This window comes from Cyanistes caeruleus, chromosome 3 (assembly GCF_971803275.1).
Source record: "Cyanistes caeruleus chromosome 3, bCyaCae1.hap1.1, whole genome shotgun sequence".
Taxonomy (NCBI): Eukaryota; Metazoa; Chordata; class Aves; order Passeriformes; family Paridae; genus Cyanistes; species Cyanistes caeruleus.
In genome coordinates this window covers 33,406,397-33,421,657 of record NC_141703.1, presented here as the reverse complement: position 1 = coordinate 33,421,657, position 15,261 = coordinate 33,406,397, and the positions used below count along the sequence as shown (strand labels likewise).

At 44.8% G+C, this 15,261-nt stretch overlaps 1 protein-coding gene across 1 annotated transcript; it reads right to left on the bottom strand.

Moving 5' to 3' along the window:
- Positions 1-2,388: 2,388 nt before the first annotated feature.
- On the bottom strand, positions 2,389-11,924 carry LOC111945920 (regucalcin-like). Its single transcript, XM_023948548.2, has 7 exons — positions 11,795-11,924; positions 8,585-8,753; positions 7,945-8,127; positions 6,516-6,731; positions 4,937-5,068; positions 4,158-4,312; positions 2,389-3,036 (listed from the first exon to the last, which is right to left on the bottom strand). The coding sequence occupies exons 2-7, from the start codon at positions 8,748-8,750 to the stop codon at positions 2,986-2,988; spliced, it is 903 nt and encodes a 300-aa protein (XP_023804316.1). The 5' UTR covers positions 8,751-8,753; positions 11,795-11,924; the 3' UTR covers positions 2,389-2,985.
- Positions 11,925-15,261: the final 3,337 nt, after the last annotated feature.

Sequence of the window (15,261 nt, the reverse complement as noted above, 5' to 3'; positions counted from 1 at the left end):
GCCAGCTCCCATCAGTCTGTGCCACATTAGCTGGTTTATTTTCTGTAGGTTACCCCTGGGCAGGAGCATCCTCCCTGTCATGCTTGTCCATATGTAGGGCTGACCCACACCAATCAAGTACTCAGCCACCCAGTAACCCCCTCAGAGTGCATCCTCAGCAAGAACTATGGATACCACATTGTTCCCTACTAAAGGAACGAACCCAGTCCTGTACCTGCTTCCTTTGTGCCTTCATCCTTTGCCTGAAGGCAAGGGGCCTTTGCCTCACTTTGGTGAGCTGAGGTTGGAGAACAGCCTCAACGTGGTTTTCAATTACCACTTTCTTTTTAGCAAGCAAAATCACAAAACAGCAACTTCTGAAATCTGAAGAGAAGCAAAGTAGTGGGCCTTTGGGTGACAGAGAGAAACTCATCTTCAGGCCCGTTCTGGTTTGAGAAGCAGTGCTACAAAGAGAGAGTTCCCAAAGGAACTTGGATCTTGGAGTATGAGAGCGGCACAGACCAGGTCTCCCTTTAGAAATGGAGGAAGGAGTGGCTGGAGAATAACAAACCAGCAACCCCAGCCTACATGCCTGGCAAAGCTCTAGGAAAAAAAAAATAAATTGCAGGGATAGTAAGTACTTCTCAAGTGTAAATTGTTTCAAAATTCTCTACTCTGCTTTTCTGGCAGAGCAAAGGACCTAGTAGGTAGGCAATTTTGCAAATAACTGGGTATTTTTTGTTAAATAAAGTATCTGCACTCGCTTCCTATATTTTTTTTTAAAGGTTAGGACACTCGACTTGCCTCCAAACACCCTGCCTCACATTCCTCTCCAGATGGGGTAAACAGGAAATCCTGCATAATTGTCCTTGTTCCTTATACCAGTTTGGCATTGACATGGTGCCGAAGGGCATTTAGCACCCTTGCTCTTAAGAACCCCCAGCAGTTTAATTATGATTGGAATTATGAATTAGGAAGAAAAACAACAGCCTATTTGTTGAGCAAACATTACAATAAGCTGAATGTTTTATTTCTCAATCAAGTTGTCTCTGTGCAGCTCTATGGACTCACCTCCCCACCAGGGCAAAAGGTAGGAGTGATAGGCCAAGCCCCTTTATCCTGTTACACAAATTATCTGGTCAAGTAGCCCAGGAGCAAAGTGCTTGCTAATGACCTAAAGTAAGCATCTACAATAAGTGTCTGAAAAACCCCTAACATGGGTTTTAGGGTAGACTTCAGGTGACAGCACTGAAATAATCATGACTTTGGAAAATCCTGTTTGTGGCCAAGTATATTCAACAGTACTTCCTGGTTCTCTGGATCTCAGATTTCTTCCCAGACTGTGGCCCAGTTCAACTGAGGGGCCAAATATACCACTTAAGCTTCCCCTGTTTCACCCACCTTTGAAACAGGTGGGACATTTTCCTAGGACATGTGGCTTGACCTAGCCCCTGCCTGATCAGATCTCAGCACCAGATCTCCTACCTGTCAGAAGGCCAAAAGGCTATCACATAAAAGAGTTGGGAAATATGGAAAAAGGAAAGGAAAAAAATCAACCCAGCTTTGTTCTTTCAAAACTGTCGTGAGGTACCCCTCACTAGGATGCTGTGTTTGGAGAAAACACCTCATTCTAGAGGCAACCTGTGTACAGCCCTACTGAAACTTTGTTTAACATTTCTGCAGGCTAACCACACTGCTCTGCTCCTTCATGCAGGATTTATTGGGGGAGATTATCCTCATGAGGCATTGAGTACTTTCTCCCTGCTCATAGTGTCTGAGGGCTTTGAATAGCAGGGGTGAAAAGGTCAAATACCTCAGAGGAAGGCACTGAAACATCTGGTCTGGTAAATGATGCCTCTTATTGCCTTCTTCGTGACATTACAAAATGTCAGCATGTAAATTTGAAAACGTATTTTGTGCTGTGTGTCTTTCCAGGCAGCAAAAGGAGAGCAAACTCAATGCAAAGGCTAGATTTCACTGCATATCTACAGGTCTCAAGCATTCTGAAATGCTGAAAGGATCACAGTGGTTCAGTGAGTCCAGGGTAGTGCTGGGTTGTTATTTAAACAGCCTGTAAAAATACACCTTGATGTTGTGCTTTCTGGAGGGTGAAGGAAGGGGAAGATCTAAAGGGAAAAAGGAGGAAAATACTTGAAACAGAAGAGGATGAGTACCAGAAGAAAGGGGGACAAGACGGTGACGCCATGCGCACAATAAGACACTTAAAGCAAAGGGGAGTTCATGTGTGTGGATGGAAATATCACTCCTGAAAGGACAACTCCACTGAGCATCCGTGTTTGGTATCCCAGGCTGTCCTGGTGGCTCACAGCCTGTGTGTGCACTGACTGTGTGGTCTGACACAGTTTTCATGGTAACATCTGAATGCAGAGAAAAAAACATCTGTAGGCATTTCTTTAAATATAGTTGTGTAGTTTATTTTCAGCAGCCTAAGTGGTGTCCTAAAGACAGGACAGCCTGGAAAAAGGCTAATGAGGATGTAAAAATGGAACCTGGATACTACAAATAGGTCTGATCATCAAAAAAAAAAAAAACAAAAACCAACCAACCAAGATACTTCAGGGGAATCCTGCAGCAGAGGAACAGTCCATTTCAAGACACCACTCTTAAAACGTTTATTAAAATCTGCCATATTGTTGCTGGTGCATCACTGTAACATGAGGAGTCAGATTCTGCTTTGGGAAGTGCACAGACTTGAAAATCCAGAGCTGGTCATCAGAAAGTTGAGCAAAACTATGCTTGAGCATTTAGAGGTTTAGGGAAAGTCACAAAAGCTATCAAGGTGTAACACAGATTAACTTTACCTTTCTAACCTATTGCTTCAAGCCACAGGCCCACAGAAGAAGAAATATCTTCAACTCCAAAAAAGCACACTCACAAATGTGGGCTTAGAAATCTTCACACAAATAAATTCTGTAGTTCTTTTGAATTCTTCCAGTCAGAATTACTACAAGATGGAAGCATTTCTTTGCTGTTTAGTGCCAAGGTTCAAGCAGCATAGAAGTTCTGTGGGATCCCTTTCACACCCAGGCCTGTTATCTGTTTTAAAAAATTAAAAATTGAAAGATAAAAGAAAGGAAAGAGATAAATCTCCAACTGAGTATAATGAAAACATTCAAACATTGTAGAACAAATATCATAGCAACAAGACTACCATGTGGAGTCTTGGAGGATCCCCTGCTTCAAGAGGAGCCCAAAATGAGTCATTACTTGGAGTTCTTTCAAACTCTTTAAGATTATCAAGCACTACTGAATAATTTTGCTAATTTAAATGTTATCTGTGGCCCTCACATGGAGTCCTTATCTTCAAAACAATTCATAGTAACTTTTAACACGCTTTGCCTGTGCAAGACAAATGTGAGTTTGAAAAACACCAATTCCCTTGTGGAACTGGAAAACAAAACTACAAAAGATGCTTATTTAATCCTCCTGTGGGCTTCCAAACTGTGCTGCCTAAATATATCAATTCTCAGCCATGAGAAATCTGCTCTAAGCACTGCTTTCAACAGGAATGTCCTAGACCCCAGAATAGATCTCCATCCCTGCTATAACATGTTCATCCTGTGGCTAAACCAATAAAAGAGTTTGGTTTGGGTTGATGGCAATTTCTGAGTATGAACAGCATTTTGTTTTCCTGATGTGCTTTTTACTAATGGAACAAAAAAAATGAAGAGAGAAAAGTTTTTGGGTTGAGATGCAAAATTTTGCTTTGGTAAATATAAACATTTAATTTTTAAAGGAGAAATATATTCTGTAAGCATTTCGATCACCTGGCACAATTAAAACCAGAGAAGTAAGAGAATGAAATTTCCAGAAGTGATTAAAATAATTAAAAGAGAAAAAAGCAATGCCTTGCAGTGTATTACAGAATACAATATCCATATGGCAGATCCATACCCACTCACTGCTTTCAGATCCTGCCCAGCCAACTTTGGCCAGCCCAGTTATCAACACTATTACTTTTAATTTCTCCAAATCTTCCTTCCAAGTGCATGAGCATCTATTCAGAAGCAGCTGGGCCTGGCTGGGGGACAAGCAATGCACCTGGAGCAGCTCATGAGGTGAGTGGGATGAGTAAGGGCAGCCAGGGTCACCTCACTCTCAGAACATGAGGTTTGGCGGGTCTGATGTACGGAAAGAAAGAAATCAAATCTGCTCACCTTGAAAATCTCTCCTGCATGAGGTTCCTTGGCTAAGGTGGCCTCGTCCAGTCCATCGTAGGCAGAAGTCACATACATTTCTGAGTAGTCTTTTCCACCAAAGCAGCAAGAGGTGATCCTTGGAGTAGGCAGCCTCACAGTTTGGATCCTTTTTCCTGTGCAATTGTGCAACAAAATGTGCAATTGTTTTCTAATGTTCATTTTTTAGGAATCATGTAATTATGAATGCACTATTAGTAGACGTGGCACTGATGTGACATTTACTCAGTAAGCACTTCCCCTTCAGACAGAGACCATATCCCAAAGGACAGTTTGTGGGGAAATCAAATTATTTCATCTGCCTCATGTCTAACTATTTTTCAGGCTCTCCCCCACATCTGCAAGGCTCCATTTCCTTTTCTCAAAACAAAGCAGTACTGTGTGTGAGGTCAGGAAGGGCAGGGACACCTGGCCTGGGATGGATCTTGTTCCTTAAGCATTTTCCAGTTAAACATTTCAACATGAGAAATTTTATATGCAGTATTTTGTGGGGGTTGTTGATAGTGGTATTATTAAGGACAGTGTGCAGTTCATCAGCCAACAAGGGAGCAGGGGTATCTGACACTGGAAGGCAGAACGGGGAGCTGAACTCTCTACATGATCAGAGCCTGAGCCAGCGATGCTCTTGGCAACCCATGGGGCAGAAATGGGCAATAAATTCCACCTTATCTCACCTCCAAACCACTCCTCCTGCTGCCATTTCCCTCACATTTATGTGCACAAACCAGTGGAGGCCTCACCTGTCTCTGGGTCTATGCGAATGACTCTGCCACCATCAATACAGGCCACCCAGAGTTTCCCTTCTGCGTCTATGCACATCCCGTCAGGCATTTGCTCCTCCTTTTCCAGATGGTACAAAAGCTTAGGGCAGGCTGCAGGAAGAGTTACAAAGATGATGTTATGTGGGCTGCTACCCATTCTGTATCAGATCCCAGTCAAGCATCTTCCATGCCCTTGGCAAACAGCTACGTTCATTTTCTGTGAGGAAGACTCGCTGCAAAATGTACATCACACCCGCATTTTGCAGATGTGTTAAAAGCCTAATTCAGCCTGGCAAAGGCAAGTCCCCAGCACAGCCATTTCAGTCTGGGATTGTACCAGATTAGTGTTCCTGTTATTTTACCAAGAGAAGAGAACTAAGTGCCCTCATCTCTCTTGTTAACTCACCTGCTGCCTGCCATAACACAACTGCTGTAAATACAATAACTTTTCCTGGACTTTCATTGGTCATGGCAGCCTGAATAGGTCACCAAAATAATTACCCGAGTTTAAACATTGGTGAAAAGCAATCTCTCCTAGCTTAAGGTCAAAAACTTTACTTTTTAATGGCCAGCCAAGCAACCAGTTTTGATTAAGCCTGGACACCAATTGCTCATGGTCTAGGATGCAGTGCAGATTTGTTGGTGAGCACATCTGGTCCATGGAGTAGGGCCCATGGGCCATGGACCCACCCAGCACCTTCTGGTCATTACATTATCCAAGAACAGACATAAAGCCAGGCCTAGGAAGCTCAAACATATTACTTTTTTGTATTTGCAGAGGGAAAGGCTGCATTATATCTTCTTTTGAAATCTTATTTCTTAAAATCTATAGAAAGACATCTTCTCAACAAAATGAAATCTGAGTGAATGTAATTACTTTGTGCAATTTTCATCGTGATTACCCAAAGTCTGCACTCTTTAAAGTACAAAGGCAGTTAAGGCATTTAAATTCCTGTGGAGTACATCAGGCTGATACAGTATGAAAATATTTCAAAGCGTTTTGAAATGAGGTTAGATACATTTTGCTTACACTTAAATTTTCTTCCTTGCAGATGTAATAAAAAGTGTTTATCCATAAAATTAATTTAAGTTAAATCTGAAAACATCTTAATTTCAGAAATTTGCTTGGGAAACCTTGGTCACAATGATAACTCGATTCTCCAAACATCTTTCTGTGAAATACGTGCACGTTCTCCACTTGCATTTACGGAGCGAGCACAGTCAAAGTAATTCCAGTAGATGGCACTCAAGAATAAACACCATCCTAAAAGGTCTTTCTCATTCTGCAGTGTAAATGGCTTCTTCCCTGCAACTCTTTGAACAGGTCAAAGTATGAGCCATCTCTCCAGATCAAAGTAAGCTGAAAGACTGTCAAAATTTGTTCACCAAATACACCTGGTGTGTAACTAAATTTGAGAAATATCACAGTCAAACAGCTGTCAAGTTAAAACCAGAAGATATATGATCTGTCAAATAAATCAATGCCTCTCACAGGCTCAGGTCTTGCTGCAGACAGAGCAGTAGCACTACTTGTCACCAAAATTGAAAGTATGTGTACCAATCTTTCCAGTGTGCACATCATAGTTGAAGGCATGGACAGCGTATGACAGGCTGTCAATGTGAAAGAAGGTCCTGTGGTCCAGGGACCAATCCAGACCATTGGAGATGTCCAACTGGTCTAACTGTTTTATTACTGAATGGTCAGGGAAGAGGGTATAGAGAGCTCCTTGCCGCCTCGCACGGACCCCTGGTGCTGTCTCTTCAGCCATCGTACCTGAAATGGAAGTGGGAGCGCTGGTTAGAAAGTAGAAGCTTGCTCCTTGTGTTTGACCAAAAACCACCTGTAAGTGTTACCAAGAGCTCCTAGGGAGAATCACAGGACTATGAATTTTTTTTTCTTTTCTTCCCAAAAAGAGAAGATTTTTAGGAAGAAATTCTTTTCTGTGAGACAAAGGAACAGGCTGCCCAGAGAAGCTGTGGTTGCCCCATACTTGGAAGTATTCAAGGCCAAGCTGGATAGACCTTTGAGCCACCTGGTCTAGTGGAAGCTGTTTATGCCCATGGCAGGGCATTTGGAACTAGATGGTCTTAATGATCCCTTCCAACCCAAACAATTCTACCATTCTACAATTCTACAGTTCTATGGTGAAAGGGACTAATAGGTCCTGTCAGACTGATAAAAGAGAAAAAGGAGCAGATCAGGTGCAGCTGCCTCCCACAGAGCTGATCCTGGCCAATTAAAGGATGTTTTTGTATTGCCATGAGCTTTAAGTCATAGACATCAAAGACCCAAAGGACCACCAGGATGCGCCAGGGGGTTGAGGCTTCACTCACAACAAAAGCCAAGATGCAGGCAGGCATCATATGCTGTTTTTGTTGTTGCTCTTTATAGGCTACTGTCGTGGTTTATATGGGCTGTGACCTTAAAATACAGGTGCACACCATGTGCCTGAGAGCATTTTTCAAACAGTTCTTGAACTCTGCCAGGCTTGGTGCCATGACTGCTTCCCTGGGGAGCCTGTTCCTGTGCCTGACCACCCTGTGGGTGAAGACCTTTTACATAATATACAACCTGAACATCCTTCTTGCCTTCAGGAGGCTTCACCCAACATACTTATTTTTCACAGGCTAACCAAGAGAGGCTGCATATAAAGGGTGCAAGCTGAAGCTCATGCTCTACTCTAGAAGCTGCATCCTTCTCTACATCTCCAGAAAAAAATCACACTTGTATGACCCCTTCACTGGCTTTTCCATGAAGACAGTTGTTTGAAAAACACATTCCACCAAGTAGGAGAGCCTTCCTGACAGATGGCCCTTGTCAACAGCATCTGTCCTCATCTAGGTCAGAAGATGTGGATGCCCCTGTCCTCCTCCACTGGGCAGTAACCAAGCAGAGCATTCACAAGACATGGAATAAAATGCCTTATATAAAATACACTGTAATTAGTTTCCCTTAGCTCCAGGGGAAATTTCTGCCAGGAACTTACCAGCAAAAAACCTCCCCTTTGGATCCACTTTCCCATCATTGAACCTGTTGTTGGGTTTATCCTGCTCCAGCTCGAGGATGGTGGTGACTGCCTGGGTATCCCAGTCCAGGCAGGCAAACCTGGTCCCCAGGGCGATGACATAGCCCCCACACTGGCGCAGAGCCACTGAGCCGACACGGGCATCTGTGCGTGAGAGAGAGCAGAAGATGAAGGGTGGCTCTGGGGCCATCACTCAGCCCGCAACAAGGGCATCTGGGCTTGACTGGGACATCCCCAGCCAGGAAAGGCTGAGCTGATGCTAGGATCCTTCTCCCCTGGGATTGTTAGCACATCTCACTGGCACTCTGTTCTACGGATTTTTCCACCTTCTAGGATGGCACAGCCATTAGGACTGTACCTTTTCCTCTGCAGTTCCCAAATGAAACATGCATTCCCATTTAGGCTCATCAGGGACAACATGTTCATGGTCCTCTCTGCTTGGCTGGCTTAGCCACACTGTGCTCAGCAACACGTTGTGGGAAGACAGGGTGTGTGGTCCCATGGAAAGTAAGAGAGACCACCAACCTGGAGAATTCCTACCAGGAGGGGTGGACAGGACAGAGAAGACTCCCAGGATGAAGCAGTGAGTACAGACTCTTACCCACAGACACGCTCTGCACCTCATTGGTGACTGGGCTCCAGCGGCACACTTTCTGTGAGTTGATGTCTACGTAGACAAGTGCATTCTCCCTTTCCTCCCAGACTGGGCACTCTCCCATCCGGTTCTTCTCCTTCACAACAGACTCGATTTTAATGGAGGAAGACATGGTCTGAGGGGAAGTGAATAATGGATGTAATTAAAAACTCTCATGTGGATTTTTTCGTGCCAATGATCCCCAGGGTCCTCTAGACCACAGGGAGGGATCAGAAGGCAGCACCATGAGTCAGAAATCTTTTTGTGGAAAAACAAGGCTCTGCCCTATTAACACAGGTGCATTGACTTCCTCCATAGGAAGACATTTATACACCCACAGCATCCACTCTACTTCGCCACAAAGGCTACTGCACAACAAATGCCTGTTCCCACACCAAGTCAGTGAGAATATGCAAATACTGAGGAAAGCTCCTGCCTTTGAAATTCTGCTGCTTTGTTTTCCCTCTAAGCATTTCCTCTTCATCACTGCCCCAACTTCATCTCCAACCCCTGCTGCATACACCAAATTTTGTCCAATGCCAGGCTGTGGGGTGCAATTACCCCAGTTGCTGCTTGAGGGGCCAAAGGCACCAGTGAGGCTCCCTTTCCATGTGCCTGCTTCTGCCAGAAGTTGCTCATGCCCTGGCTACCCCATCCCCATTGGAGCAGGGTGCTCACAGGGACATCAGTCAATCAGCCACAGCCGATTGACATCCACACAGGGTGCACAATCCATCAGCTTTGTGTCCAGTACCCACTGATGTCCTCCAGAACACAGATCCTGGGCCTGTCCTGACCTCGCTGAGGGGTGAGATGTGAGCAATAACCTCCACCATTCAGCTCTGACAAAAGAAAGGGGCCCACTCACTGCCTCAGTCACCCCTAATGGAGCCGCCCCCACTGCTGCACCCACTGGCCTCAGCACATTTTTTCCACAGATAGGGAGATAATTCTTGGGAAGCAGCCAATCCCTGACATAACATCAGTCCTAGGGATTACTATCTTCAAGTGGGTATTGTTTCCTAGTAGGTGAGCTGGTGATAAGGTTTACAGATAATTAATTAGCATTAATGCACTTCAAAATACGTGGGAAGAGCCAGTCAATCACTGTGAGTGGAAATGCCAGGGCTGAGGGACATGGGATCTTTCCTGCAATGAGTCACACCATCAAGGAAGTTTTAAACAACCTATCTATCAATTACATCCTTCTCCCTTCCAAAAAACTCTGGCCAAAAGAGGCTGGGCAGCAAGCCGTTCCAAATAGCAAATAACATCTCAAGCGTAAATGGGGATAACAGCAAGATGCCAAGTTTTAACCTCCAGAAACCTGTTAAACAATGCTTGAGCTGGAGGAGTGAGTTTTTTGTGGGTTAAAGCTTTGTGTCACGTGGCTGCCATATGTGGGACCTGAGGCTTGGAGACACAATGCTGACTTTATTGTATCATGGTCTAGAAAGCACAGAGCTGTTCTCAGCCGGTGGGAAAACAAGATTTCGGCAGCAGTGCAGTTCCTGCAGAGGCATAAAGGCTCCAGATCTGCAGCAGCCAGTGTGCATTTGTCTTATCAGTTGTTTCATTGACCCAGCTGAGCCTTATTAAACCTTTATTTTCCCACCAGCTCCTGTTTCATTTAGATCCCTTTTTGTCCAACTTCTGCAACACCCAAAACAGGGGCCTGGCAGATAAGCTGTGGTGAAATACTGATTCATAGACCCACCCCACGTGCCACATGAGGAGTACACAATCACACTGTTGCCAGCTGTTTCACAAGGCATAGGCAGGGGAGAAACCATCCTGCCTGCACCAGCTGCCTGCTTCCCCCTGCCCTGTTCCCCCAGCCATGCTGCAGAGACCTGCCCTGTCCCATGGACCCTCAGTGCACATCCTCCCTCCCTGGCTGCACATTCAACCACAGCATTCATCCCCTCTGCCAAAGAAATAACTCCTGTGTGTCACTCCAGCTGTGGAGTTTTCCATACTGGTGAATATTGTGGCTCAAATCATCATTTGTTTTTATGTTTTTATTGCCCTCCCTGTTTTTAAGAAGAGGGTAATTAGAAGGGAAGGTCTGTGCTTTGCTAGCTGAGGTTTCACTAATTTTTACAAACAGCTGAAAATGAAGTTTTTTAACAGGAAGGACCATCCAACCCTAAGTGGCAGCATTGCTCTCCAGAAGAGTCCCCACAAGCTGTGAGGGACTCAGCCCTGAACCTATCCAGTCCATGTCCCCCCTCTGCTCAGTGCTCTGCTCATTTCCTGCCATGCCCTCCCTGCTGACACCCCATAGAACTCTGCAGCAGTAACTTTTCACCAAATACAACATCCCAGAGGGAAAAATGAGGAAATGACCCCCAAAAACCCAGGTGAAAATGTCCCAGCATAATCAGTCCCAGGCATCCTGCCACCTTGCACACCTTCATCTATGGTGCCTCACACCCTGCCTGGTACAGCACTGACCCATCACAGATGAGCATGCAAGGAAAGATGAGAAATTCCAAGCAAAAATCACCAAATACTTCTGCATTTTCTCAAAGCAAAATCCCTTCAGAAAAAATCACCACATTCACCCTGCCCATATCCTCTTCCCAATATTTTGTTGGCTTTGTAGCCCCCTGGACTCATGCCCCAACCCCTTATGGAGACTAAGGGGCAGATAGGTGTCACTGAAACATTTTCCAAGTTAAACTGTTAAACTGTCTGGTAAAAGTTACCAGGATTTGGAGACCATAAGAAAATTTTCCTGTTAGGAATAAAAAAAATAATGTGAAACATCCTGCATGCACTAGAAAGTAAACCCTCTCTCTGGTAGCTATTTGAAAATAGCCTTTCTAGACCTCTGTCCACATTCCTTTTCAAATCATCTGGACAAAAGTTGGTCATTTCAGTACCCCTAAAAAGATACAGGTAAAATACAAATGAATGACTGGCCTTAAAAGTTTTTTTCTGCTTCCCTCCCTCTCACCCTTCCACGCAAACAGACATAATTCCATTTTTGATGTCAAACTGAGCCTTCAAATAAGCAGGCAGACAGCTAAAACTTTTAATGTACAGTCAAGCAACCATCTGCATAAACCTATGAATTTTAAGAACCCTTTTCCCCTCAGTCAAACAGCTGAATATCTTTACCAAGCTGGAGGACACCTATGCGAAACTCTGCAGTTCATCACATCAACGCACCTGCTGAGGAAAATATTGCAAGACCTGGGTTGGTGACTCTTTTCCCGCACTGGTCCAATGAAACTGGCTGCTGTTTCCAGCCACGGTTAAAAATGTGCACCAGTTGATGTTATCTGCATGGAGCAGGTAACCTTTTACATTTTGTATTCAGTCAGCAGTCACATGAATGATGAGGCAGGGACCAAAGCCTTTCTGAATGGTCTGGTTTGCAGTGCCAGCAGCAGGACATGTGATAGAGAAAAATCCTTGCTCAGTATTTTTCTCATGTCAGGAGAGTGCAAGAGGGAAACTGAGGCATTGCACCATTCAGTCGCCCCAAGGGCTAGCCCAGTCTTCCAAAATTTAGGGTGTTGAAAAGGGAAGGTTAATGAAAGATGCAAGGGAGGGTTTTGTATTACTCTGATAAGGAAAAAAAAAATATTGTTGTGATTAAGACTTATTATCATATTTAAGACTTGGCTCCTACTCCCAGCTGTGCCACAACCTTCTTGCGTGTGGAGTCACAGGGCTCCTCTCCTCGAGCATGCAAAGCCTGATCCCACTTTAGCAAAGAGCTCCAAGCTGCTGCCTGTAGCACACACAGGGAAGGACTTCTATCAGGGAGTCTCAGCAATTGCCAGGGTGCTGCAGGATGGTGGTGTCTTGCCTGGCTTTTATTTTCTTCCTTCTTTGGCACTTGCCTTCTTTTTTTTGTCTGTGGGAGGCAAAGGTGGGACATGCCGAGTGCCTTCTGTCACTGAGCCCTGCTCAGCAGACGTAGGTGATAGCAGGGCCAGCAAGGTGGGGACAAGGCAGGCGTGTCATGGGGACAGAGTCCAAGCTGGACAGAGCCAGAGCGACCACCAGAATTTTGGTGGCAGGGCCACACTCAGTGAGGGCAGAGGACACCTAAGAGAAATCACCCCCAATACAGCATGCAGGAACAATGCCTTTCTTTATCCTGAAAGACTTCAATGAACTTTTTAATTTGATGTTCAAGTGATTCACAGGATGAACATGTTTCCCTGATAAGCAAGTAGACAAGATAGTCGTATTATCCTATCACAGTCACCATCAACCACATTCAGAGATTAAAAAATTACAGCCCTAAGACAGAGACAAATTCAAACATTTCTAGGGAAAAAGCCAGTAATATTTCCAATTCAAACTCCTTCCAAAATCACCGAATTACAAAGTGATTCTGGGTGCCTTCAGGACCCTTCTGAGATTTCCTTGGCCTCCAATGGCTCCATCTCATCTCAGAATAAACCCTCAGTCTCCGCTTGCTCTGAGAAAAATTACCATGTTACCCTCTGCTTTCCTTTTTATAACCTTTTTTTATAGCTTTGAAGAGAGGTTCAAGTAGAACAATATGCATTTTTTTTCACAGCATTTTCAGCTGAAAGACACATTCAAAAGGAAAATTCTGGCTTATGAGAATTTTAACTGAAAATTAATTTTCAACTAAAAAAAATCAAAAACATAAGTTATCTTGTTTTCTGCAAAATATTTTCCAAAGCATTTTCTCTTAATGGATTTTGGAGGAGAAAACCACATTTTCCACGCAGCTCTTCACTTCTGGTGGCTTGACTAACTTCCCTATCACAGGCTACGGCAAAATAAAACCAACTCAGGCAGAGGGACGAAGAATTCACCTTGCTGCAACAGAAAACACCAAACACGAAGCTTTCTGTGTGAGCACTCGGATGCTGGATCACTGGTGGCACAGGAAGGACAGCAGCTGGGAAAATTATACCAGAACACATCTCTCTAATTTATTTATGTGGCTATAAATGCTCTGGGGATGCCCCTGCCACATTTTGCACCATCTCTTACTCCTACCCTGACCGCTTCCAGGCTACCAACACAAATACCACATCTCCCACGCTGCCATTTCAACATCCCCCATGTCTGCCTTTCCAGAAGTCGGTCACTTTAGGAAGAGACACATCTCAAAGATTTTGTGGGTGTTGTTGATGAATGGTGCAACTCTGCAGTAGCAAGTGCATGTATTTGCTAGCCAGCCAGCCATTCTTTTAATTGTTTCCACAACATAAAGAGGCTGGCCCTGCCACGCACTTTGTTTGTTTCTGATGTTGCTGTGTTGTAAAGCAGAAGTTTCTAGTGAAGTTGGCCAAAGGCAGCCACGTACCCCTGTATCTCTGGCTGACACCTAACCACTTGTTTCCTTCTGGTGTGGCTTCCTCTCTCCCACTGCTTCAGTGTCCTCCAGTGCAGCTCTTACCGCTTCTTTTTACAGTCCCTAGTTTTTATCAACATAGAGTAGTCGTGAGAGCATCAAGGCATTATCGCACCACATAATGTGGTATTTAAATAATTGTGCTTGTCTACTGTTCCCCACAGGCATGTGCTCAGACAATAGCTTGGAATTTGTCCTTGCGGCTTTGCAAATATCTAGTAAACCATTGCTTCCCTCTTTTTCCCCATAACTCCCCAAAATATTCTTGTGTTACTTATTCCCTTGAGGGTCCATCCTGTCATTCATTGCTCTAGAAGTTCAGCTTTGCTTGTTATTTGGGTTGTCCCTACCCCTTACAGTATTTATGCACCTCTGCAGCTGTCTCCCTCTTGGAGGGAGAGCACTGTCTCTAACAGGCATGGTCAGAGTTATCAAAGGCTCAGGTAATAAAAACCCTGGGCAGACACAGATGTAGGTACTCACCCCAGCAGTATCCCACTTGACAGTGTTGCCCAAAAGTGAAGCCAAAGCTTATCTTTTCGTGGCTTCGCCCTTTTGTAGGAAAGGCCTGGTCCCTCCCTTGTGCTTGAGATGGGAAGAACTGGAGCTCCCCAGGCAGTCAGTGCCGCCTGCTTTTATTTCAGCAGAGCTATTTTGCCAGCAAAGGATTACAAGAGCTTTCTCCAGCTTGGTTGGGAACAACTACGCTTCACCTATGACTATAGATTTTGGTCATGAGGGTGAAGAAACCCTTCAGGGCACAGCAGCTGCTCCTCCTGATACAGCCTTTCCTGTCACTGGGTTCTTGCTCAACCCTAATTGAAATCAGTGCTGGTATTTGATCAAAGAGGTGAGCGCCATTAATAAGCGAGGGATTAAACTAAAGTCAGGAAGCCTTCCTAATTGAGGGAACCGGCAACGGCTCAGCTCCAGTTTGCCAGATCCAGCGCTCTGTCATGGGACTCAAGTCAAAATATGCCAGCAGCACCAGTTTGGGCTCCTCGGGGCTGGGGTGCGGGAAGCAGCTACAGCCTCTGCACTGGAGGCTGCACTGAGACGCGCTCCCAGGGCATCTCGGCAACATTAAAAATGCAACTCTCCTGGCAGAGTTGGCTATTCCTGCTCATGGGAAGCCCACGAAACCTGCGTAGCAAAGTCGAGCTTTTACAGAAGGGGGAGGCGGCATTCATTTGTAAAGTGTCTGCAGCAGCTTATTTTACCTGCCTCTGTGCTCACACTCACAAGCACAAAGAAACGTGTTATTTAGACGTTTGCCCAGTGCCACCCA